The following is a 27,523-nucleotide window of genomic DNA, read 5'->3' as shown; positions in this document are numbered from 1 at the left end:
CTAGGTTGACCAGTTACTTCAGCAACCCCGATGCATTTTATTGTTCTCAGCAGTGTAATATAAAAAAAAATGACAGAAGACATGAAATCATGTCCGAATGTTAAAGTAATTTCCAACTCAGTAGCACACCCTACAAACGTTACTTTTAACATAACACAGTGCAGAGCACGTCATTTTAGCTGTGCGACAGGTAGGGAGAGAGAATTGTTTGGGGACTTTCTTGGCAGCCAACAGAAGTATCTCTAAAAAAAAAAAAAATGTTTTCAGGTCTTGCCTTGTCAAATAGCACCAAACCAGTTCCTGAAAAATCAGGCATAGTACACTGGGAGTTTCCTTCCTCAAATGAAATACAATCAACCACCGAGCTGAAGAGATCTTATCTATGGATGATCAAATTCTAACTGGGGGTTTCAACCAGGTATGTTTAGGGGAACGCTGTGGCAAAGTGTACCTTGGAAAAATATTCAGTGAAATTCTTAATTTGTCAAGCATCATTTCCCCCTGACATTCTTTATGGCCGAGTGAGTGCTGAGCTTTGTGCAACATGACAGAGGTGTCAAAGTTGACTGGCTGTGGCATGTTGGCATTGAGCAACCGGTCCAGGCTCTCTGCTCAGCTCTCGGGGAGGGGAACGCTAAAGTCACACAGGTTACCAGGAAAGAGAAGGCACTGAAAAACACTCATGTGGCTCCTCAGAATGCTGCTTTAGAATGCAGTCAGACTGGAAATCTCCAGGCCAGTCAACCTTGACAGGATCTCAAGGCAGAATCCACCAGTCAGTCCCCCCATACCATATCCCTCATACCCCAGTAGCTCCAGCCTTGTGACAAATACATTGCCATTCTCATTCTAAAAAGAGGATTGTGTCAACTCATACAAACCTACTGTAGCTACTGTAGACCATGCTCCCCTAATCATCATGCAACACCTGTTTTAACTTGTCACATCCTGGTGTGGTGGTACTTTAAAGTCATGTTAGCATCTGTTTATGTGGGGATATTCAAGCTTCTCTGTACAGAACGACTGTGAGGAACAGCTGTTCAATCCAGACCTTATTTGAGGGGGCGGATGGACTTCTCTGCACACATATCTGTAGGGTCATGTTACAGTGCCATGAGGTGCTCTGACTACCAGTCCTTTACCAAGTGTGTGCGTGTGGGGGACTGATTTCAGACTATGTTATGCTATACGGACTAGCTGATGCTTTCTCCTTAGTAAAATTAACTCTGAAGTCGTTTCTTGCGGCTAGTTGTCGACAGCCCTCAAAGCCTAGGTTACATGCAGCAAAGCTCGGATTGCAATACAATACATACTGTGTATAATTAACGTGGGGAGGCCCTCCGCTCCCCTGATAGTGAGTTGCCCAACAGGTCAGGAGGAGCATTACTTGGTGGTATGCAATGACTTGAAAAATAACTAAAAACAAAAAGGCACTGGTTCTAAAGAGCAAAACCTCTCCCCTGGAAAGTAGACCCTCTTACCATAGAATCTATGCTAGCGGACAGGACGGGTTACAAATGAACAAGAGTTTAGGTGAGTCCTGATTCCAACAGTGTGCATGTTGACAACACAAGCTCAGGGGACCGACTCTACAGGCCCAGGGAAGGACAGCCAAATATGTTGCATACAAATACATGTGCATTTATTATCTTCTCAAAAGCGACAGGGAAAAGAAACGCTTGTGGGGAAAAAATTAGACGAAAGACAGTGTGCCCATTGCATGGAATAAGCATAACAAACAAAAACAATGCTGAGAAGTTTAAACACTAATTTATAACCTGTGTTACAGACCAGTCCTTTTCCTTGTTATTTTACGTTCAGCACTTTCGGCCACCAACCTCTTTAGCGTGAAATGAGATACAGTACAAAGATGCCATTTGGTAAAAGGTCAGTCCTGCGTATATATATATATATATGTTGTTGTTTTGTCAGTTGACGACTGAGGTCTTCTTCCTCCTCTTCCTCACAACAGCAGGCAGGCACCCCTCTTCTTGCGCTTGCGCACCTGCAGTGCCGCCCTGGTGGCCATCTCAAAAACCTCCCTCACGCCATCCTTTGTCTTGGCTGAACACTCCAGGTAGCCAAAGGCACTGATACGGTTAGCCATGTCCCGGCCCTCCTCTGGCTTCACTGGCTCCTACAGGGTAAACAGACAGGGTGTTAAAACTGGTGTGGCCATGAATGTACGTACACACACACACAGCCTAAGCAGTGTGAATTTACCAACAGCATTCATGGGACACTTGACTATAATACCATCAAGTCTATAAAAACACAATGTAAAATGTATTTATCCTAGTACATGTAGCCTACTGTGTGTAGGTTGTATCACCTCCCCCCTGCTCTATATTTATGCTTGACCACAGAACACATCAATCCTGGGAAATAGCATGACTCCACTGCCTGGGTACAACATAGCCACCACCAATGTTACTTTTAACATCACGCTAAAACACTTAAAAGTGATGACTTGTGGGGATCGTAATCCTTTCTCACACCCTCTTTGTTACAGTTCCTGCTCTCGGTGAGAGAAAGAAACGGATGACAGAGTCAGAGGGCTTTGTAACCCCCCCCACCCCCATTATCATCAGCAACTGGACCTGGAGACTAGTACCACACAGACAGTAGGCCTACACAGAGACACACACAGACAGAGAGCATGCCGTCATGCAGCGTACTGTCTGCTGTCCATTAGAACCCGCATTGAGAAGAGGAAAAGACTTCAGACTAAACAAACAAGCTAATCAGTGACTTCTAGGAGCAGTTGCTCCTCCCCCATGCCATGACAGGCAGAGCAACATCAGGCCCAGCCATTTCAGACCTGTCGAACTACATGTTTTTCTAAGAAAGCAAGGGATGCCAGTGACTCAAGAGTCAAAACAGCCTTTCCCTGAAAAGTTTTCCACAGTCTAGTCAGTGATGACATTGGTCACTCAACCACCATCTTAGTTTGGCTGGTTATCAAGCCTCACGTATCCTGAAACAATGACTCAATTCAAAGGGGAATGCTAATATCCTTTGACAAATTGTCATCTTAAATGTTCTCCCTTCCAGAGGCCTAGTTGAGGACACCAGCCACATATATCTATCCAACACTTTTTAGATGTGTACGGTTAGACAGACTACTTTATCCAACCCTTTCAGATGTATAGCAGTACCTAGGGGTCTGTTTGAGGGTTTTGTGCAGTACACTCAGTATGGAACTATGGTACGGTACCTGCTTCATCTTGGCCAGCTCCCTCCGTGTGTGTTCGTCATTCCTCAGGTCCTTCTTGTTGCCCACCAGGATGATTGGAACGTTGGGGCAGAAGTGCTTCACCTCAGGGGTCCACTTCTCTGGGATGTTTTCTACCAGAGGAAGAAGGAACAAGAAGCAAGTAGATAAGTAGAGCCCCACCCGCATTTTTAGCAATTTTTTTTTTTAACATTTGGGGGCTTGCCTGTTTTGCAGGTTAATTTGGCATTAATATGTGTAACATCAGTTTGCAAACAATGTAAATATATAAACTCAGCAAAAAAAGAAACGTCCTTTTTCAGGACCCTGTCTTTCAAAGATAATTCATAAAAATCCAAATAACTTCACAGATCTTCAATGTAAAGGGTTTAAACGCCGTTTCCCATGCTTGTTCAACGAACCATAAACATGCACCTGTGGAACGGTAGTTAAGACATTAACAGCTTCCAGACGGTAGGCAATTAAGGTCACAGTTATGAAAACTTAGGGCACAAAAGAGGCCTTTCTACTGACTGGAAAAACACCAAAAGAAAGATGCCCGGGGTCCCTGCTCATCTGCGTGAACGTGCCTTAGGCATGCTGCAAGGAGGCATGAGGACTGCAGATGTGGCCAAGGCAATAAATTGCAATGTCCGTACTGTGAGACGCCTAAGACAGCGCTACAGGGAGACAGGACAGACAGCTGATTGTCCACGCAGTGGCAGACCACGTGTAACAACGGCACAGGATCAGTACATCCGAACATCACACCTGCGGGACAGGTACAGGATGGCAACAACTGCCCGAGTTACACCAGGAACGCACAATCCCTCCATCAGTGCTCAGACTGTCCGCAGTAGGCTGAGAGGCTGGACTGAGGGCTTGTAGGCCTGTTGTAAGGTAGGTCCTCACCAGGCATCACCGGCAACAACGTCACCTATGGGCACAAACCCACCGTCGCTGGACCAGACAGGACTGGCAAAAAGTGCTCTTCACTGACGAGTTGCGGTTGTGTCTCACCAAGGGTGATGGTCGGATTCGCGTTTATCGTCGAAGGAATGAGCGTTACACCGAGGCATGTACTCTGGGGCGGGATCGATTTGGAGGTGGAGGGTCCGTCATGGTCTGGAGCGGTGTCTCACAGCATCATCGGACTGAGCATGTTGTCATTGTAGGCAATAACGCTGTGCGTTACAGAGAAGACATCCTCCTCCCTCATGTGGTACCCTTCCTGCAGGCTCATCCTTACATGACCCTCCAGAATGACAATGCCACCAGCCATACTGCTTATTCTGTGCGTGATTTCCTGCAAGACAGGAATGTCAGTGTTCTGCCATGGCCAGCGAAGAGCCCAGATCTCAATCCCATTGAGCACATCTGGGACCTGTTGGATCGGAGGGTGAGGGCTAGGGCCATTCCCCCCAGAAATGTCCGGGAACTTGCAGGTGCCTTGGAAGAGCGCAGTAACATCTCACAGCAAGAACTGGCAAATCTGGTGCAGTCCATGAGGAGGAGATGCACTGCAGTACTTAATGCAGCTGGTGGCCACACCAGATACTGACTGTTACTTTTGATTTTGACCCCCCCTTTGTTCAGGGACACATTATTCAATTTATGTTAGTCACATGTCAGTGGAACTTGTTCAGTTTGTCGCAGTTTTTGAATCTTATGTTCATACAAATATTTACACATGTTAAGTTTGCTGAAAATAAACGCAGTTAAAAGTGAGAGGAGGTTTCTTTTTTTGCTGAGTTTATATCATTGAGTTAATAAAGCCGCATACAAACATGGTCTCTTTTGTTTTCTTGAGTAAGGCAGCTCCAAAATGCAGGTGTTTCAGCCTAACTCGGTGCTTTCTGTGGTGGGGCAAGCTAGCAGAAAATACGGAGCGTTGCGCCGTGATTGGCTCGGTTTTCTGTCACTCATTGGGACACTACGTCATGGCGGAGTCCAAGGGGAGACCTCAAATTCTATCCCTTTCTGTGCTGACATAGTTACATTAGAAGTGCCCATCCAAGAAGGCTCAAGGTCATTGGCCACAGATAAAATTACATCAAATCACATATGTACAGTAGCTTTGATTGGACTTATGTCAATGTCATACTTTCAAAATCCTAGCTAGCAGTCATCATGAATCAAATCAATAGGCAAATCCTTTTCATATGAAGAGAAATAATAAATAACGTATCGGTGCTCATCGGCCATTACACAGCAAGATGGAAATAGCAAATTCAACAATGAGTGGTTTGGAAGGAAGTGAGCACAGCACAAGTTGAGTCCAAAAATGTATTGTATGCTGCTGCATAAATTATGTAATTTTCCAGGGAGATATGTATACTGTAGTTATAAAAGTAATACTAAGTGTATGTTGTGTAGTAAGCTGTTAGTAGTCCATGTGCCTCACGCTAATCATTTGGTCCCTTTTCCCCCTCTTAATTTCACCAACTGTTCTGACTTGGTGGTGCGCATGTAGCCTAGAGACTGTTTTAGAGAAAAGTAATCATTGAATATTGTAAGAGCTTTCATTGTCTGCTTATGCATTTTTTAAAAGGCTTTAAATGAGGCTGAATTAACTGTTTTGCTGCCCGACGAGGCTCTGCTGATAGCCAGGTGTAGCGGTGGTAACAGTTTGTGGGCACCGTTTGTCACTGTTATAGTGTAAGTTTTGTAGAGTTTTGTGTTGTGTAGTGGCTTTGCTGGCATGCATACATTTTATAGTCCCACTAAGATTTACATGCTAAAATCACCACTGCTTATGGGACACTGACTGGAGAAAGAGCTCAGCAGACATGTTCTTACACAGAGTTCATATTAAGTCCATGCAGATCATTTATCCCACATGACACCCTATACAGTGCATTCTGAAAGTATTCAGACCCCTTCACTTTTTCCACATTTTGTTGTTACAGCCTTATTCTAATGGAATAAATTAATTGTTTTCCTCAAATCTACACACAATACCCCATACTGACAAAGCAAAAACAAGTTTAGAAATGTTTGTACATTTATTAAAAATAAAAAAGCAGAAATACCTTATTTACATAAGTACTCAGACCCTTTGCTATGAGATGTGAAATTGAGCATCGTGTTTCCATTGATCATCCTTGAGATGTTTCTACAACTTGGAGTCCACCTGTGGTAAATTTAATTGATTGGACAGGATTTGGAAACGCACACACCTGTCTATATAAAAAGGTCCCACAGTTGACAGTGCATGTCAGAGCAAAAACCAAGCCACGAGGTTAAAGGAATTGTCCGTAGAGCTCCGAGACAGGATTGTGTCGAGGCACAGATCTGGGAAAGGGTACCAAAAAATGTTTGCAACATTTAAGGTCCTCAAGAACACAGTGGCCTCCATCATTCTTAAATGGAAGTAGTCTGGAACCACCAAGACTCTTCCTAGAGCTGTACGCCCGGCCAAACTGAGCAATCGGGTGAGAAGGGCATTGGTCAGGGAGGTGACCAAGAACCTAATGGTCACTCTGACAGAGCTCTAGAGTTCCTCTGTGGAGATGGTAGAACCTTCCAGAAGGACAACCATCTCTGCAGCACTCCACCAATCAGGCCTTTATGGTAGAGTGGCCTGACAGAAGCCACTCCTCAGTAAAAGGCACGACAGCCCGTTTGAAGTTTGCCAAAAGTCACCCAAAAGACTCAGACCATGAGAAACAAGATTCTCTGATTTGATAAAACCAAGATTGAACTCTTTGGCCTGAATACCAAGCGTCAATCTGGAGGAAACCAGGCACCGCTCATCACCTAGACAATACCATCCCTGTGGTGAAGCATGGTGGTGGCAGCATCATCATGCTGTGGGGATGTTTTTCAGCGGCAGGGATTGGGAGACTAGTCAAGATTGAGGGAAAGATGAACGGAGCGAAGTACAGAGAGATCCTTGATGGAAACCTGTTCCAGAGTGCTAAGGACCTCAGACTGGGGCGAAGGTTCTCCTTCCAACAGGACAACGACCCTAAGCACACAGCCAAGACAACACAGGAGTGGCTTCGGGACAAGTCTCTGAATGTCCTTGAGTGGCCCATCCAGAGTCCGGACTTGAACCCGATCGAACATCTCTGGAGAGACCTGAAAACATCTGTGCAGCAACGCTCCCCATCCAACCTGACAGATCTTGAGAGAATCTGCAGAGAAGAATGGGAGAAACTCTCCAAATACAGGTGTGCCAAGCTTGTAGTGTCATACCCAATAAGACTAGAGGCTGTTATCACTGCCAAAGGTTCTTCAACAAAGTACTGAGTAAAGGGTCTGAATACTTATCCAAATGTAAAAATAAAAAAATCCCAGGTTTTGCTTTGTCATTATGGGGTATTGTGTGAAGATTGATGAGGGGAAAAAACGATTTAATCCATTTTAGAATAAGGCTATAACATAACAAAATGTGGAAAAAGGTGAAGGGGTACTTTCCAAATCCACTGTATAAAACTGATAAACACACGGTCACAGTCACTTCCAGTTGAGCAAACACATTTAGCATGCTAGATACTGTGCTAGTTTCAAAACACATTAAAACGACATAGCCAGCTGTTAGACAAGTGCAGTTGGCTGTTGGAAATCAAAACATCAGAGAAATCAGCAACTGAGTGTCCCCGGACTAGAAATAAGCTTTTCTTCTGGTAATTTACCTAAACTGTCGGGGCTGTCGATAGAGAAGCACATGAGGATGACATCTGTGTCGGGGTAGGAGAGAGGCCTCAACCTGTCGTAGTCCTCCTGGCCGGCTGTATCCCACAGCGCCAGCTCCACCTAAAACACGCCACAGAAGAAGAGAAGAGGAAGGGTCAGGACTTCGCAGATAGTCAAAATGGCTGCTCTTAAAAATAAAAAAAGGCTAAATCTTTCTGAAGCAAATTTCTCTCAGAACCTGAGTCCTATTTTTTTTATATGATGTTGAGCAATAGATGCTGGGAGAGATGCATGTGCAGATGAGCAAAAAGAAACACAAAGCTAAATAAAAACACTTAACCATCCTTGGTCACTAAATAATGGTGATACCGTTTTTAGTTACCAAAGTCAGGAGCACCATGACTGGGCTGGGCAGTGTCGGGCCAAAAGCAGTGGAGCAAAGTGCTGGCACAAGATTCCCGGAGCTGTAATTTTGTTTACACCATGTTCTCATAGGTCAATGTAAAACACCATCAAAACAATCAAGCAAAACAAAGCATTCCAACTGGAAACAGTCATGCCTTAGAAACACCTAATGATGACTAATATGAGTCCGAGCAGTGTTTCAGTTTCACTGTTCCTCACAGAAAAGCTGCTTCCCAAATGGCACCCTGTTCCCTATATAGTTCACATTGGGTCCTGGCCAAAAGTAGTGGGAATAGTGTGTCATTTGGGATGCAGAAATCCTGCACCTCTGAGAAATCTCTCAAGTGATGCAGCAGGAATTTGGAGTAAGATTTGCATGTTTGACACACTCTAGGTGTGAAGTCGTAGCAGTTTAACGTCTTTGGCGGCCGTGAAACTAGCAGTGATAACCATGATGATGAACAATACTATTAGAAGTGGTTTCGTCATAGCTCTGGCCTTGGGGAGAGAGAGAAAGCAGTGCAGCAGCTAACGACTGGCCATTTGTCTCATTCCATGGGCAGGTTTTCACAGGGATGCAGAGAGGAGGCATGGCGGCTTTATCCCATCACACCACTGATTAATTCCATTAGGGAAATCAGGTGATTAAGGAGAATCAAACCAGATACCTTCTGTTCCTCAGGGGAGTAGACCAGAGCAACTACATTAGTCTGCTGGATTCTACAACTGAATCATAATATTCTGCCACAACTTGCTCTTTCACTGTATACATGATTTAAGCACTATTTGGAGAGAGAAAAAGGGGGAAAAAGTCCAATGTCTTTGAGAGGAGGAGCCTGTCCTTCATACATCTAGTTAAAAGGATAGTAACATAACTTTGAAAGTAGATCAATGTATGACTACAGTACACACATTATTCAACCATCCCAAAATAGCAGCTATGGCAGAGGTTTGTAGGGCGGGTGGGAGAGGGAGGCTACATACTCCTGGCATGAGCAATGGGGTTAGGAGCCATATCCCCTCTGGACACACTGACTGACTGCACAGCACAAGGTTTTGGGAAGAAAAGGGAAGACAAAAAAAGGGCTATATTTAGAACTGGGGCCGGCCCCGCCCACTGAAGGTGAGAGAAAGAGATTACCATTCTCCCTGAAGGAAAATAAGATTTAAAATGTGGACTGTGGCGACTATATACTGAGAACACTGATCTTATCCACACCAAATTAAAGTGGGGTAATTCTGGGGGCGCAGTCCCCTGGGAGAGCTAAGCTGAATGGGGGGCTGGGAGGTGGCATGATCCATCATGCACAACAAGCACACTTGGATCCCTGACTGTGTATTTCCTGTACAGAAGACAACAGTACATCAACCCCTCCCCCACCTGCCTGTAGCTCCCCCAGAGCAGGAAATGAGAGCCGTTTATCGGGCTGAGGGGCTATCTTCAGGGGGTGGGGGATTGCCAGTGGACATCCATGTTCCCAGTCGGTGCAGGAAGCCCAGGAGTACAGTCATTTCCTGTTTTGCCAGGCTGTGATCCTGTGCTGGTCAGTACAGGAGAACAAAGCCCATTGACATTACATCCCATCTGCTGTGGAGGGGCCCTGGCCTCCAGAACACAGCTAGGCTACACCCCATGACCAAGAGCCCCGCGTCACTCCATAACAAGACCGTTTGTTAACCAAAGCCTTATGATATAGGTTTACTGTGTGGGTTGGCTGTTTGGTTCATGTGTATGAAGACTTTACACTTAAGTATGGATCATTTCTGTATTTAAAAAAAAATGTATTTCCTGGATGGTAGTCTACACACCTGTTTGCCATCAACCTCGATGTCAGCGATGTAGTTCTCGAACACTGTGGGCACGTAGACCTCGGGGAACTGGTCTTTACTGAAGACGATGAGAAGACAAGTCTTTCCACAGGCTCCATCCCCCACGATCACTAGCTTCTTCCTAATGGCTGCCATTACTGTGGAGAAAAACAGGGAACACTTTACAGTCACGTCACTGGATTTTCAAAAAAAACTTTGACAACCCTAATAACCGTTGGGTTGTAAAAAGTCAGAATATACTCAGCGAGAGAATAGAGCCGGGAAACCCGTGAGGGAATAAGAGTGTGATAAGGAAGCAAGATGTAGCTAGCAAGATGTAGCTAGGCTTAGTTCTGTTCTACCCCCGAAACAAAGTTAGTTTATTTATTTTTTACAAACATTTGGACAACTGACACCATGACATCCCATGTCTAGAAGGAGGCTGTTTGATCTCCAGGTGGGGGGGAGGGGGGAGAGCGAGAGATGAGGCAAGCTGGGACAGGGAGGAATGCTGTGTTCCATCAGCCCATTCTCTGACTCCACCCTTCTTGCTTCCTACTATGGTCGGTCAGTGGAAAGGCAGGCAGCACGCGGAAAGGCATCCGGGAAACTGGAAGTGCTACTCCAGCTGTTTCCTTAAACTATTACAAACAATATTGTTTCTTCTCTGTCCCTCTTAAATTGCCTGGTTACCTACATTTCATCAGTAGGGTATAGAGTAACTTTTGAAAATGTGGTATTTTTATTTATAATGTGATTTTCCTGTATAGGATTTTCCTGAATAACTCAGACAAAGAGTGAGAGAGCGATGCCCTGCCGCTGACCAGATCCCAGTGCTGTGTGGGATAAACGTCCTTGATAAACGAGGCTTCTGTAGCTGCCTGAGGAAAGCAGAGCAGCTATGCATAGTCATTTGGCTGCCTCCTCTGCTTCTACCCTGACGGCTTGGCTGACAAAGCCCCTTTACCGAAAGCAGAGAAAGTATTGGACATACATCATATTGCTGCCTTCTAGCAAAACAATTCTATTCTCCTCCCGTGTTCTCTCCTGCTTGGCTGTCAGGAAACCAAGTCTAATTCACACGACACCAGATGCCGCTGAGTAGAGACAAGATTCAGACAAGCAAGAAATATGTCTAGATAATGGGGGGGGGGGGGGAAGCATAAAATAGATTTAATCTAATGACTGACTTGTATTAAGGTACAGAGGTTTCCCACCCCACACTGACAGCTCTGTGAACCACAGATTAACTCCCAAGGCAGATACTAAACCGGGCTGGACAGGAGAAGGACCAAAACGCTGGATGGGCCTGAGACTGAGGCCGAGCAAGTGGGAGAGGAGGCAAGAGCACCAAGCCAGGCTCCCGAAGCTCACCCTGTGAAACAAAACAATCCACTTCCTGTGCTGGGCTACTGTGGTGGGGAGGGGGGCTGGGCCCTTGGCTGCTGCCCTATTTGTACAGGCCTCCATGGAGTCGAGCAGAGGAGAGTGCTGCCAAAGACTAAACACACACACACAAAACCCTCCTCTTTGCACACCACTAATGATAAGACAGTGACTGCATGCATGGGCCCTTAGTGTCCAGGAATCACTAACAGCCATTAAGGAACATCTTGTATTGAAAAAAGGTTATAATTCTTATATTTCTATGTAGACAACATCCATTATAAACACACACACCACACCTTTTTAAATGGCAGGCGTATGATGTTGCTGACAATTAGTGTTAAACACAATGCACTGGATCAGTAACACGGTAGAACGAAGACTAGCCACTGTACTCTCCCTTTTCTATTCCGTCATCAAATTCAGACAATTACCCAACAAGTTATTGCGACAGCCACCAATTTAATACAGCAGAGGCATCTGCAGAATGTGACAGAGGGATAAGCCATCAATCCTGTCGTACTCATCCCACTTTCCACTAGGGGTAATGACCCACAAACTCATTTACTAAAAAAAGAAATGAGCTTGATCCTCCTCTCCTGAGGCAAAATGGAGTGAAGTATGCCAAAATAGTCTCTCAGTTGAGGAAGTTACAGTTCCTCCCTGAAATCACTGCACTAGACATCCAGAGAATGAGTCACATGACGGGTCACTATTAACTATAGACTAACCTAAAACGCAACATGTCGGCACCATGTTTAATGAGCTGAAAATAAGACCCCAGAAGTGTTCCATATGCACAAAAAGCACATTTCTCTCAAATGTTTTGAACAAATGTTTTTACATTCCCGTTAGTGAGCATTTCTCCTTCTCCTCCAAGATAATCAATCCACCTGACTGAGGTGTGGCATATCAAGAAACTGATTAAACAGCACCTTGTGCTGGGACAATAAAAGGCCACTAAAATGTGCAGTTGTCACACAACACAATGTCACAGATGTCTCAAGTTGAGGGAGTGTGCAATTGGTATGATGACAGCAGGAATGTCCAACAGAGGTGCTGCCAGAGAATGTAATGTTCATTTCTCTACAATAAGCCATCACCAACGTTGTTTTAGAGAATTTGGCCGTATGTCCAACCGGCCTCACAACCGCAGACCACGTATAACCACGCCAGCCCAGGACCTCCACATCTGGCTTCTTCACCTGCAGGATCATCTGAGACCAGCCACCCTGACAGTTGATGAAACTGAGGAGTATTTCTGTTTGCAATAAATCCATTTTGTGGGGGAAAAACTCATTCGGATTGGCTGGGCCTGGCTTCCCAGTAGATTAGGGCCTAATGAATTTCATTTCAATTGAATGATTTCCTCATATGAACTGTATCTGAGTAAAATTGTAGAAATTGTTGAGTTATATACAGTGGGGCAAAAAAGTATTTAGTCAGCCACCAATTGTGCAAGTTCTCCCACTTAAAAAGATGAGAGAGGCCTGTAATTTTCATCAGAGGTACACTTCAACTATGACAGACAAAATGAGAAAGAAAAATCCAGAAAATCACATTGTAGGATTTTTACTGAATTTATTTGCAAATTATGGTGGAAAATAAGTATTTGGTCACCTACAAACAAGCAAGATTTCTGGCTCTCAGACCTGTAACTTCTTCTTTAAGATGCTCCTCCTTCCTCCACTCGTTACCTGTATTAATGGCACCTGTTTGAACTTGTTATCAGTATAAAAGACACCTGTCCACAATCTCAAACAGTCACACTCCAAACTCCACTATGACCAAGACCAAAGAGCTGTCAAAGGACACCAGAAACAAAATTGTAGACCTGCACCAGGCTGGGAAGACTGAATCTGCAATAGGTAAGCAGCTTGGTTTGAAGAAATCAACTGTGGGAGCAATTATTAGGAAATGGAAGACATACAAGACCACTGATAATCTCCCTCGATCTGGGGCTCCACGCAAGATCTCACCCCGTGGGGTCAAAATGATCACAAGAACGGTGAGCAAAAATCCCAGAACCACATGGGGGGACCTAGTGAATGAACTGCAGAGAGCTGGGACCAAAGTAACAAAGCCTACCATCAGTAACACACTACGCCGCCAGGGACTCAAATCCTGCAGTGCCAGACGTGTCCCCCTGCTTAAGCCAGTACATGTCCAGGCCCGTCTGAAGTTTGCTAGAGAGCATTTGGATGATCCAGAAGAAGATTGGGAGAATGTCATATGGTCAGATGAAACCAAAATATAACTTTTTGGTAAAAACTCAACTCGTCGTGTTTGGAGGACAAAGAATGCTGAGTTGCATCCAAAGAACACCATACCTACTGTGAAGCATGGGGGTGGAAACATCATGCTTTGGGGCTGTTTTTCTGCAAAGGGACCAGGACGACTGATCTGTGTAAAGGAAAGAATGAATGGGGCCATGTATCGTGAGATTTTGAGTGAAAACCTCCTTCCATCAGCAAGGGCATTGAAGATGAAATGTGGCTGGGTCTTTCAGCATGACAATGATCCCAAACACACCGTCCGGGCAAAGAAGGAGTGGCTTCGTAAGAAGCATTTCAAGGTCCTGGAGTGGCCTAGCCAGTCTCCAGATCTCAACCCCATAGAAAATCTTTGGAGGGAGTTGAAAGTCCGTGTTGCCCAGCAACAGCCCCAAAACATCACTGCTCTAGAGGAGATCTGCATGGAGGAATGGGCCAAAATACCAGCAACAGTGTGTGAAAACCTTGTGAAGACTTACAGAAAACGTTTGACCTCTGTCATTGCCAACAAAGGGTATATAACAAAGTATTGAGATAAACTTTTGTTATTGACCAAATACTTATTTTCCACCATAATTTGCAAATAAATTCAGTAAAAATCCTACAATGTGATTTTCTGGATTTTTCTTCTCATTTTGTCTGTCATAGTTGAAGTGTACCTATGATGAAAATTACAGGCCTCTCATCTTTTTAAGTGGGAGAACTTGCACAATTGGTGGCTGACTAAATGCTTTTTTGCCCCACTGTATATATATTTTATACACTGAGAAATATGTTTGGCACATCAACGTCGCAGTATCGATTCGCAATACATATAGAAACGTGAGATACATATCAAAATGTGAGAATTTAAATATGATATGCATCAGCACCTAAATATCGTGATATCATATCGTGAGGCCCCTGGCAATTCCCAGCCCTAATGTGTAACCTTGAATATATATTTTTAACACAATGATACAGAAATATATTTGTAGTCGCTGGGACGGCAGCCATGTTTTAATTCAACTAACATACCATGGAGAAATATCCAGCTCTACATGTAGATATGTAGACCTTCGTTAATACCATATTGACTGAGGAGGCCATAACACTTGGAGCGGTTTGTTATTCTCAGTTCAAATGTAAATGTTGGTAAAAGACACTTTCTCAAAACAAGAAAGAGGCTGTTAAGGTACAAAACAAGCTACTTTTCCAAGTATATAACATTCAGCATTGAAGAACTACTTGAATTTATGCATCTACAGTGTACAAAAAGGAATATTAGGAAGGTGTTCTTAATGTTTTGTATACATACGTATTCATGGATGCCAGGTCCCCCCCCCCCCCAAAGAAGACAATGAAACAGAGAGACTAAAATATACAGTACCGGTCAAGTTTGGACACACCTACTCATTCAAGGGTTTTTCTTTATTTTTTACTATTTTCTACATTGTAGAATAACAGTGAAGACATCACAACTATGAGACAACACATAAGGAATCATGTAGTAACAAAAAAAAAGTTTAATCAAAATATGCTTTTCCAACAGTCTTGAAGGAGTTCCCACATATGCTGAGCATTTGTTATCTCAGCATATGACACCAATAACAAGTCTCTTATTATTGGTGTCCTTTAGTAGTGGTTTCTTTACAGCAATTAGACCACGAAAGCCTGATTCACGCAGTCTCCCCTGAACAGTTGATGTTGAGATGTGTCTGTTACTTTAACTCTGAAGCATTTATTTGGGTTGCAATTTCCAAGGCTGGTAACTAATGAACGTATCCTCTAAAGCAGAGGTAACTCTGGGTCTTCCATTCCTTTGGAGGTCCTCACGAGAGCCAGTTATCATAGCACTTGACGCTTTTTGCGACTGCACTTGAAGCAACTTTCAAAGTTCTTGAAATTTTCAGAATTGACTGACCTTCATGTCTTAAAGTAATGGTGGACTGTCGTTTCTCTTGCTTATTTGAGTAGTTCTTGCCATAATCTAGACTTGGTCTTTTACCAAATAGGGCTATCTTCTGTATGCCACCCCTACCTTGTCACAACACAACTGATTGGCTCAAACGCAATGAGGAAAGAAATGCCACAAAATAACTTAAGGACACCTGTAAATTGAAATGCATTCCAGGTGACTACCTCATCACGCTGGTTGAGAGAATCCAAGAGTGTGGAAAGCTGTCAAGGCAGAGTGGCTACTTTGAAGAATTTCAAATATAAAATATATTTTGATTTATTTAACACTTATTTGGTTACTACATGATTCCATATGTGTTACTTCATAGTTTTGACATCTTCACTATTATTCTACAATGTAGAAAATAGTAAAAATAAAGGAAAACCCTTGAATGAGTAGGTGTCCAAACATTTGACTGTTTCACTCAGACTTTTTCTGGTGAGATATATTCAGCCTCTAGAAAATTGAAGAAATATTTAAATGATATTTTTTTTTCCTTCCTTCAATTTGCAAGAGGCTGAATGCATCTCACCAGAAAAAGCGAAACAGCACCCTACTGTATGTGTAGGCCATCTGATATAGCCATCTGGCTATCTGATAATGTCTGGTCAAAAAGAGTATGATATTGTTGCCGCCTGTAGCATTGAATGCAAGGGAAGCTAGCAAACATTTGGCCTACCTTGATAAAAAAAAGTATTAAATAATAGCCAATCAGCACTGAGATAAATTGAGTGAGCTCGACTGTGAATGGTCCTGGTGCACTCAAAAAAAAATTGTCAAAGGAAGCCAGTTTGGATTTGGCTTCGCACCAATCACATTTCATCAAGAGCAATAAGTAATTGACAGAAACAACTTGAATTGTTGCATCTCGTTGTTGTTGTCCGGTGGATAGCTAGCTAAAATTGTCCATTTCCTAATTGGATGGAGATAGGGATTTGGACTTGTGGTTTTACTCAATTATCCGTACTGGCCAATGACTATAAGGTGGATTCTGATCAAACCATATATTTATACATTGGGCCCCAGGCTTGAAAGAATGGAGGTTAAATATGTAGAAGGCTAATGTTACCTAGCAAATGTTGCCCAGCAAAAATGAAGTTGGGCTAGCAAACAAGCTTTTTAGCCAGGTAGCGTAGTACAACAAAAAATAAAAGTGTGTATGGTATGACAGTCATAGACCGTTTCGGCAACATGAAAGATGATGGCATTGGCGTTTCTCTAGTAGGGTGAGTCAACATGTTTTTCTAGTTGCACAAATGTGCACGCACACACACAAACACACCAGAAGCATGGACAGCCACATCATATTTAGCTTACGTTGATTGGACTAAATAGTTTTTGGTTTATTTTAGTTGTCACTGTATTAGACTAAGCAGAGGTGATTTGATGATGTTGAAATGGTGTTGGAATAGTGGAGGAAGCTCCTGTTCTTTGCTACTTGCGGTAACTCTCTGTGGTTCTAAATCAATAGTTTAGTAGTACAAACATGTTGGGAACATTAACTAGCTTGACCATGCTGTAGGTCACGTAACTAACTGTTTGTTACATGCAACATGCTTTGTGAACTTCACCGAACAGAGGTTTCTCTCCGGTTTTGTGCCGAAACAAAAAAGGTGTGGTTGAATTTATTCTGCCCCTGTCTTACTATTGTCTTGGCCTTAGGCCTATGTATCACAGTGGCAAGGCATATGAACTAACAGGTTATAGAGTAAACAACGCAATTATCACCACACGTAGGTTGTAATATGGCCTTTTCCCCCCCTGGTCTGGCTTCCCCAGTGATTTTACCCCCGCTACTGCCTACATCTAGCCTAATATTTGGTAATACACATCATGCATGACCAGAGAAGGAAGCAGGGTCATATTTAAGTTCAGGTGAAACTAAACCACGCATAAACCAACATCCACCAGGATATCAAGGCCTATAGACCTGTTCCGGGAGCACTAGTCTAGTGTGACACATACAGTATATTTTACAGGAGGAGAATGACGCAACTGTGTGCGAGAGTGAATCTAATACTAGTAGAACAACCCTCCCACTTCGAGTTAACATTTCACTTTCCCAAAGATTCCAGAGGCCTAAACCAGTCAGCCAGTGGAAGTTTTGCAACCAGAGCAGTGAGTACAGAGAAAAGTGACCCAGGCACGGTCGGGTGGGGCAGCTTCTCGGTCTATTGTCGGAACAATAAACCACACAACACATCAGGAGACAGGGAGTATGGGTTCACACACACCCGGGGAAAGCTTCTTAAAGGAAAATATATCCACCTTTTGTAATGTGATGACCAAACAGAGACTTCAGGAGTGGTATATAAGTGAAAACAACACAGGCCATAATCTCTCTCAACAAGCTACAGTGTGAGAGGTTTTTTATTGTAGCCTACAAGTGCAGCATTTTAAGTCAGCTGACATGATCAAAAGGTCATTTCCTGATTAGGAAATCTCACCAGCAAGTTCAGGAACTTTAGTAGTCTTACTAAACACAAATAAAACCCTCACAGTTCAAGAGAAACTTGGTTTGTATCCTGTCTGGAAGTCATAGAAATTAAAATGTTACTGGAAAGATTAACGTGTTTGACTACATCAGTCAGTATTGACATTTTGAATTTGAAAGGGTTTGTACCAAAATGTACACAATCCATTCTCCACTGCCAGCAAGACTGTAAACTCTCCTTCCAGACTCATATTAAGCATCTCCAATCCAAAATTAAATCTAGAATCGGCTTCCTATTTCGCAAAAAAAGCCTCCTTCGCTCATGCTGCCAAACATACCCTCGTAAAACGGACTGTCCTGCCAATCCTTGACTTCGGGCGATGTCATTTACAAAATAGCCTCCAACACTCTACTCAGCAAATTGGATGCAGTCTATCACAGTGCCATCCGCTTTGTCAGCAAAGCCCCATATACTACCCACCATTGCGACCTGTATGCTCTCGTTGGCTGGTCCTCGCTACATATTCGTCGCCAAACCCACTGGCTCCAGATAATCTATAATTCTTTGCTAGGTAAAGCTCGGCCTTAGCTCACTGGTCACCATAGCAAGACCCTGCTCCAGCAGGTATATTTCACTGGTCATCCCCAAAGCAAACACCTCCTTTGGCTGCCTTTCCTTCCAGTTCTCTGCTGCAAATGACTGGAACGAATTGCAAAAATCACTGAAGTTGGAGACTTATCTCCCTCACTAACTTCAAGCATCTTACCGATCGCTGCAGCTGTACACAGCCCATCTGTAAATAGCCCATCTAACCAACTACTTACCTCATCCCCATATGTTTTTTTTCTGCTCTTTTGCACACCAGCATTTCTACTTGCACATCCTCATCTGCACATCTATCACTCCAGTGTCAATTGCTAAATTGTAATTACTTCGCCACTATGGCCTATTTATTGTTTTATTGACTGTACGTTTGTTTATCCCACGTGTTTTTTGTCACACTGCTTTGCTTTATCTTGGCCAGGTCGCAGTTGTAAATGAGAACTTGTTCTCAAATTGGCCTACCTGGTTAAATATATATATATATATATATTTTTTTTTTAAAGACAGCCTAGACCACATGAGGTACACTCACTGCATGTTTTTTGTGTGGGTGGGACAAGCATTAAAGTTGAGGTGACGGCAAAACAAATTTATTTAACCTCTGAGCTTGAGACGATTGTCCCATGTCCTCGGTCACCTAAGCCTATTATAAATGACCAGAGATGACAACTGGTTCATGATGAGAAGCACATTTATTATTTGTATTGCTGTAGTCCCGATATGCTGATAGTTGACGTAAAAGAGAGGGAAAAAAACACGTATTAAGAGTTTGGAAGCAGACGGTTTGGCGACAAAAGTTTTTGTCGTGCGTTTCCAGTCAATATAGCCCGTCTTTCTATTCATGCCATTGATGATCAAACATCACTACTGTAGTACATTGGGATAATGTGTAACAATTAAACGTGAAGGTAGATCATCAGAAATGTCTGCGGTTACCATGCATTCCTCGTTTATTGTAGGGTTCACCGGCAGACACGTTCCAGAGCGCAGTTAATGAATGGTACAGGTAATGCGGTAGGTAGTAGCTTATCCCGGGTTGGCATACATATTTATATCCCTGGCGGTATTTATGCTTAAAAGCATGTGCAGCACCTTCATTGATGTGTTCTTGTAGTGATTAATGCATGTTCATCGTCTGTAGCTTGAAATTCATGCATTGTTAATTGAACATGATCTAATATGGCTGTTTCTCATTGGCTGTTACATTATGGGAAGGGCTATTTAAACTCCTGCTGTTTGTTGAATAGACAGGTAACAGGTGGGCATGCTGCCGGGTTAACAGGCATACTTGAAGCCCGGGTTCTCTTTGATAGAGCTCTACTTATTTTGATTCATTCAGTTTGTCTTTGATCAAAGCCGTTTGTTATTTTGTAAATATTTGTACAGTGGCCTGCGTTATTTCTTCACTTGCAAATACTGGGCAAGTAAAACCAGATCTACCATTGTTGCCTTCTCAATGTTAAAGTCCAACCCTTGGGTCACTTTTACAGAGCATATCTGAGAAATGGGCTAAAGTTCACAGGTTGGCAGTAACTGTGGCTGCTGTTTGAACCAGAGAGAGAGAGAGCACACAATGACTCAGGTTGGCTCCACCATAACTACCCATCACATGTCACATTACACATGCCAACACCACTGGTTATCAGTGTAACTAGGACCAGTCACATCTATCACTAGAGTTTGTATGGCAATAGACTTTGTTCTCTCTCAAGAGGATAATCACCATGTTACATTTTACTCATTTAGCAGACGCTCTTATCCAGAGCGACTTATAAGTAACGAGAGACTGCTATGGGCCTAAGCGCTACTGTAACTTGAAATGTATTTGCAAAAAGCTTATTAGGCCTAATGATTTTAGGATTTAGGCCTAGGCTCATTGGTTCATAACACACATTGTTTTCCATCTTCAATCAAGCATAGTTAAAGTACCTCGTCTGGCCATATAGTTCCCAGGGCTGCCATAGACAAGGCTATTTAGTTTCACCTAAGTTAATTCTCAGTGTAATGGTAGTCCTCATGGTTAGAGAGGAATCCTGGCTCTGTGTGAAATTAGCATAATATGTGGACTGGAAATGATACATTGTTTCATTCTCAGTCGGTGAATGGGTCTTTCACAATGTCACCCATATTTTTGGGGCGTACATTTTATACACATACTGGTTCTTTCACCTCCATTTCAATACAGTGTAAGCCCATTTCGCTTACGGGGAACCGTTGATGTAAGAATCGAACACCCACTTCTGGGATTACAAACTCGTGTAAAAGCAAATTCCTATCCTTGTAATTTCCTTTCCATTCAAGAATCAATGTTTATAAGAGCAATGGCGGACAGATTTGATCCTTTTAAGAGCAATACATTCTCTGCCCTGTTCAAATGAGGAGAAAACAAAGTGGATTGGTCGGTATATGGCCATTTTGTTATCAATCCAAAGACATGAAGTTGGTGGAAATAGTACAACAGAAGACAGACACTGATTTACCATTAAATGCTTTAGCATTAGGCTCAGGGATAGTGAGACTGACAAGATAAAAGTAGAGGTCGACCGATTATGATTTTTCAACGCCGATACCGATTATCGGAGGACCAAAAAAAGCTGATACTGATTAAATCGGCCGATTTTTTAAAATGCATTTGTAATAATGACAATTACAACAATACTGAATGAACACTTATTTTAACTTAATATATCAATAAAATCAATTTAGCCTCAAAAATAATGAAACGTGTTCAATTTGGTTTAAATAATGCAAAAACAAAGTGTTGAAGAAGTAAAAGTGCAATATGTGCCATGTAAAAAAGCTAACGTTTAAGTTCCTTGCTCAGAACATATGAAAGCTGGTGGTTTCTTTTAACATGAGTCTTCAATATTCCCAGGTAAGACGTTTTACGTTGTAGTTTTTAACTATTTCTCTATATACCATTTGTATTTCATATACCTTTGACTATTGGATGTTCTTATAGGCACTTTAGTATTGCCAATGTAACAGTATAGCTTCCGTCCCGCTCCTCGCCCCTACCTGGGCTCGAACCAGGAACACATCGACAACAGCCACCCTCGAAGCATCGTTACCCATCGCTCCACAAAAGCCACGGCCCTTGCAGAACAAGGGGAACAACTACTTCAAGGTCTCAGAGCGAGTTACGTCACCGATTGAAACGCTAACTAGCTAGCCATTTCACATTGGTTACACCAGCCTAATCTCGGGAGTTGATATGCTTGAAGTCATAAACAGCTCAATGCTTGAAGCACAGGGAAGAGCATGAATGCTTACGAGCCTGCTGCTGCCTACCACCGCTGTCAGACTGCTCTATCAAATTCTAGACTTAATTATAACATAAGGCTCGTATTTCTGTGTGTTATGTCATTAATATGGTCAAATCCGGAAACTATCATTTCAAAAACAAAATGTTTATTCTTTCAGTGAAATACGGAACCGTTCCGTATTTTATCTAATGGGTGGCATCCATAAGTATAAATATTCCTGTTACATTGCACTACCTTCAATGTTATGTCATAATTACGTAAAATTCTGGCAAATTAGTTCGCAACGAGCCAGGCGGCCCAAACTGTTGCATATACCCTGACTCTGCGTGCAATGAACGCAAGAGAAGTGACAACTTCCCTAGTTTAATATTGCCTGCTAACCCGGATTTCTTTTAACTAAACATGCAGGTTTAAAAAAATATACCTCTGTGTATTGATTTTAAGAAAGGCATTGATGTTTATGGTTAGGTACATTCGTGCAACGATTGTGCTTTTTTCGCAAATGCGCTTTTGTTAAGTCATCCCCCGTTTGGAGAAGTTGGTCTTAACACAGTTCGCAACGAGCCAGGTGGCCCAAACTGCTGCATATAACCTGACTCTGTTGCACAGAACGCAAGAGAAGTGACACAGTTTCCCTAGTTAAAAGAAATTCATGTTAGCAGGCAATATTAACTAAATATGCAGGTTTAAAAATATATACTTGTGTATTCATTTTAAGAAAGGCGTTGATGTTTATGGTTAGGTACACATTGGTGCAACGACAGTGCTTTTTTCACAAATGCGCTTGTTAAATAACCGTTTGGCGAAGTAGGCTATGATTCAATGATAAATTAACAGGCACCACATCGATTATATGCAACGCAGGACAAGCTAGATAAACTAGTAACATCAACCATGTGTAGTTAACTAGTGATTATGTTAAGATTTATTATTTTTTATAAGATACGTTTAATGCTAGCTAGCACCTTACCGTGGCTCCTTGCTGCACTCGCATAACAGGTAGTCAGCCTGCCATGCAGTGTCCTCGTGGAGTGCAATGTAATCGGCCGTGACCGGTGCCCAAAAATGCTGATTACCGATTGTTATGAAAACTTGAAAATCGGCCCTAATTAAATCGGCCATTCCGATTAATCGGTCGACCTCTAATAGAAAGTGTGCTGGTTGGTAGATGTCCAGGACATGGCGACCCTAAAAGGTATGCCATTGGCCATCCCACATGTGGAGATGCAGCAGGCTGATATTTCAAAATAGGAGACCCAGGCTAAACTTGATTAAGGCGTATTTAGACATTTTAAAATGTTGAAATTATGGCATGGGGTATCATTTTATTTCGATGGCAATTTCCTAGCTTCCACTAGGGGCAACAAGCACCTTTTATCATCTAGTAGGCTTGCGATGAGCTAGCGCAGCGGGTCCAATCCCAGTGCTAGGCCCACTTTTTTTTTTTACCCTATCCCAAACCTTAACCACTCAGAATTATTACATAAACTTAACCACCACCTTTAGTTTCGGTATCCCTTTTGCAGTTTAACTGACAGGCAGCTAACATACGCCAAAATATGCCTTAATTATAAACCGGCAACACCCTCCATAATTTAGATGCAACACGGTCCCACGCGCATAGTTAAAAACAGCCAGCCATGCCACATCTCTGCTACTGCAGTTATGTCACTTTCACTCAACTCAGGCAAAGCAGCCCAAACAGGACCAACAGGTCAGCTCTGCAAGCCTTCTATTACAGCTCTACTCTTCAGGAAGAGGGCATAGGCATACAGCCTACATTCCTTTCCAAATCCCAGAACAGTCCCAGCCTTAAACCTTGTTCACATTACTCGTAAGCGTTCTTAAATTGCACCAGATGTCATGCATTTCAATGGGGACGTCCACAACGGAGTTGTATCGCAACGCCCCCTTGCGGTTGAAGGCTCCGTTGCGAGACGGACTCTACATGCCTAAATTATTATATATATATTTTTTTAAACTTTGCGTCGTCTTCAGTCCAGCCAGAGTCCGTCGAAGACCGGGAAGTTACCAACCACAGAAAATGAGGTTTTCGGCGGTGGCTTTATGGGATAGCTAGCAACTTGTAAACAATTACCCATTCCTATAAGTGAGTAAGTACTATTTTAATAGCAATGTTAAATAATACACATTGGCTGCTAAGCCAATTATATGACTGACTCCCGTTTACGAATATTATGACGGTAATGACCTTGTTTGATAAGTATTAGGTGGAGGACGCTAGCTACAGTGGTACAGTATCTTCAACCTAGCCTAGCTTTTAGCTAGGTAGCTTGACTTGCTATAAATTTAGAGAAATTAACTTAACATAATATGTTTTATCACCTGAAATGATATATTTATCATGTCTTAATTGAAGAGGTCATATTTTCCAATCTCCTAAAATAAATGCAATCTCTCACGAGAAACAGGCTCTCCCCCATCTTGTGTTACACTACACTTGTCTGTTCAGTAGCGGGGCAAGATGCCGCATTTAAAACAATTGGGAACTCAGAACTCTTAAATGGGAAACCTCCGACTTCTGACTACAGTGCGTTCAAGAGAACTGGGAACTCTGGGGGGGATTTCTCCAACTGGGAAAATTCATTTTGAATGGTTATCAAACTCAGAATTCCAAATCGGGAACTCTGGCCTCTTTCTTGAGCTAGAACTTACAGACCCCCCTGGTTCGAATCCATACTGTATCACAACCGACCGTGATTGGGAGTCCCATAGGCCAGCGCACAATAGGCCCAGCGTCGTCCTGATTTGGTCAGTGTAGCTCATTTTCAATATCAATTTGTTCTTAACTGACTTGCCTAGTTAAATAAATGGTGTACATACGTCACGATTTGTACAGGGCGTTAGCCCTTAGCCATGACTAATGCCGCGTTCACGTGTTTGTCGAACTAGGAAACTCAGAAATGTCCGACTTGCTAACTGGTTGTAGTTATACACCTGCCACATTCAACTAATCAACTAGTCTCCTAGTTCCGACTAGCCTGTGAACGTGGCATTAGCCAACTCAACTCCACGGTTTACGATTGAGTAGAGCAGCAACTAGTGTGGGCAGATTGGAGGGCCGACGTCACAAAATGAAGTCATCAAAAACTACGGATTTCAGAACACAAACAATAGCAAGAAATTAAACAGAACATTGGGTGGTGTAATACTTTTCTGCCAATTTTAGTAGGCTGTGGAAATGCCTCTAATTTCTTCCCGGCTGAAATAAACTCAAACGCCCTTTCGTTCAGAAATGACAAACTCCTCACCGCCCAGAGATATTATTTCAATTCCTACAACAAATAAACTCGACAGGGCCTGCGTGTTTTAAGTTCACCGCTTTAAAAAAAAATGTTTATTGAAACCTTTCAAATTAACATCAGTGTAATATGAAAAAAATAGGACTTGTTCTCAAAGACTGATTAGCGAGGTTGCTGCTTTTGAGTTCCGTCAGTAGCCTAAGCATATGCTGCATTCGTAACCAAGTGAGAAGTATGAATTTACCACATACGACTGGGAGAAAACAACTCGAACGCCCCTCCAACTCGTAATTACTAGTGGCAAACTCATATTGAACTCCCACTTCTCCCGCACGTTGACCTCTTGAATTCAGGATATGACCTCGATAACTGCCTTTTCGGCAGTTAAATGCAACAAAGCAATATAAAAACAAGCTGCTATCTGAACACTAAATTTGTTAACAAACACGATAGATGTATTTTTTGTTTATGTTTTAACAGCTTGTTGGCCAATCAGCATTTCTCAATGATAAATACCAGTGAATGCATCCAACTGGTATTTATGATTTCACAACTGGTAAATTCCCACCTCCCACTTGGTTACAAACGCAGCATATGAAGCAACAGTGTATCAACAATTACATCGAAATCAGTGAAACGGTAAAGGGCCGTGGTACAATAATGAGTCGCTCTGGAATACCCAGGAATAGATTAAAACTAAATCTAAGAAATAAGAAACATAGGCTAACTTGTCGATTGACTAACTATCGCCACAAGCCACCACCTACTTTCCCGGCCCGAAGCAAAGTGGCCTAATCAATTATTTCCAAACGGACAATCCTAGTCCACCCCGCTAACTATAACAATTGAACATGATATTTCAACGAAAAAAACTACCTCTCTTCTGGCCGCTGTTCAGATTTTACTCCCGACTTGCCTTCCTTCTCTCTGGATCGTGACACCCTTGCTGCAGTATTCGGTAAATTAGCCTACATAGAGGGTGCTAAGAAACAGGACAGACAAACATAGGATCCTCCCACCGATCAGGAAAGGCAGTGGTGGCGCTTAATCTCTATTGGTTAGGGACGAGGTGCAGCAGTTGGAATCAGTGAGGTCCCCTCCCTTTCCACGGTCAAAAATAATGACATCATTCGTTCTACCAGGATTGTAGAATAAAGGGAGGGGGCCAACGAAGTACACAAGTAGGGTGTGGATGAAATGGTCACCTAATCAGTTATTAACCAGCCTCCTCAGGACTATTATTTCCCTATAAAATATATATGTTCTATAAGTAGTCTGTGTTACAGTATTTGTTCAATTTTAGGGTAGTTTTCCCCCTATAGTTTATATTTAACTAGGCAAGTCAGTTAAGAACAAATTCTTAATTACAACGACAGCCTACCCCAGTCAACACTGGGCCAATTGTGTGCCACCCTATGGGACTCCCAATCACAGCCAGATGTGATTCAGCCTGGATTTGAACCAGGGTCTGTAGTGTCACCTCTTGCACTGAGATGCAGTGCCTTAGACTGATGCAGTGCCATTCAGGAGCCCAGTATGACAAACAATAGCTCTTCTCAGATTACTTTTTTTTTTGTCATCTGTATTAGACATGTAAGACATTATTATATATATTATATTTTTAATATTAACCCATCAAAATGAACATAAACTAAACATTATGGTATCAACCATTCATTTCTGTAATCACTCTAAATATACCCTTTGTTTTCCCTCTAAACCTTCCCTTTCCAGTGCAGAGATTTCTGTATAATTGTAAGGGATTGCACACATTTCTGAAAGATTAACAGGGTTTATTCCTGGACTGCATGGTCATTACCTAACTGCATTAGGTATAATGCCATCATTTACCAAGTTATTATTTCAACATCTGGTTCAGAACAAATGGTAGTTTGTTCAAAGATTAACTTTAGAATAATTATTCTATAGGTTCAAATGATATGGGGAAGTTAGTATAGAGATGTACGTCTTATTTTGGTAAGGATACACTTGATCCCCTACCTCTTTATTATAAATAAAGCAATATTTATGATACAGCTATTAGCCAACGTTCTCAAAAGCTAGGGATAACGTACCTATAATGGCTACACATAACAATCAAAGAGAGAAGCAAGACATTTGAGGGCATACATTTGTCTGGGCAACTTCTCCTAACTTAAATTAAATGAAGACTTTGATATTAATGAGTTAATTAACATATAAAACATACAGTCCCTGGCCCACAATGCTCCTCGAGTGTAGTAAGGCAGTCAAGTGAAATTGATCACATCCTGACAAACAGATTATCTA

The 27,523-nt window shown here is 42.5% G+C and overlaps 1 protein-coding gene across 1 annotated transcript; it reads right to left on the bottom strand.

Moving 5' to 3' along the window:
* LOC120065029 (rho-related GTP-binding protein RhoA-D) lies at positions 1-26,259 on the bottom strand. Its single transcript, XM_039015681.1, has 5 exons — positions 26,111-26,259; positions 10,070-10,227; positions 7,855-7,975; positions 3,218-3,348; positions 1-2,137 (listed from the first exon to the last, which is right to left on the bottom strand). The coding sequence occupies exons 2-5, from the start codon at positions 10,223-10,225 to the stop codon at positions 1,964-1,966; spliced, it is 582 nt and encodes a 193-aa protein (XP_038871609.1). The 5' UTR covers positions 10,226-10,227; positions 26,111-26,259; the 3' UTR covers positions 1-1,963.
* Positions 26,260-27,523: the final 1,264 nt, after the last annotated feature.

Source organism: Salvelinus namaycush, chromosome 20, assembly GCF_016432855.1.
Source record: "Salvelinus namaycush isolate Seneca chromosome 20, SaNama_1.0, whole genome shotgun sequence".
Taxonomy (NCBI): domain Eukaryota; kingdom Metazoa; phylum Chordata; class Actinopteri; order Salmoniformes; family Salmonidae; genus Salvelinus; species Salvelinus namaycush.
This window is presented reverse-complemented; position numbering and strand designations above follow the sequence as displayed.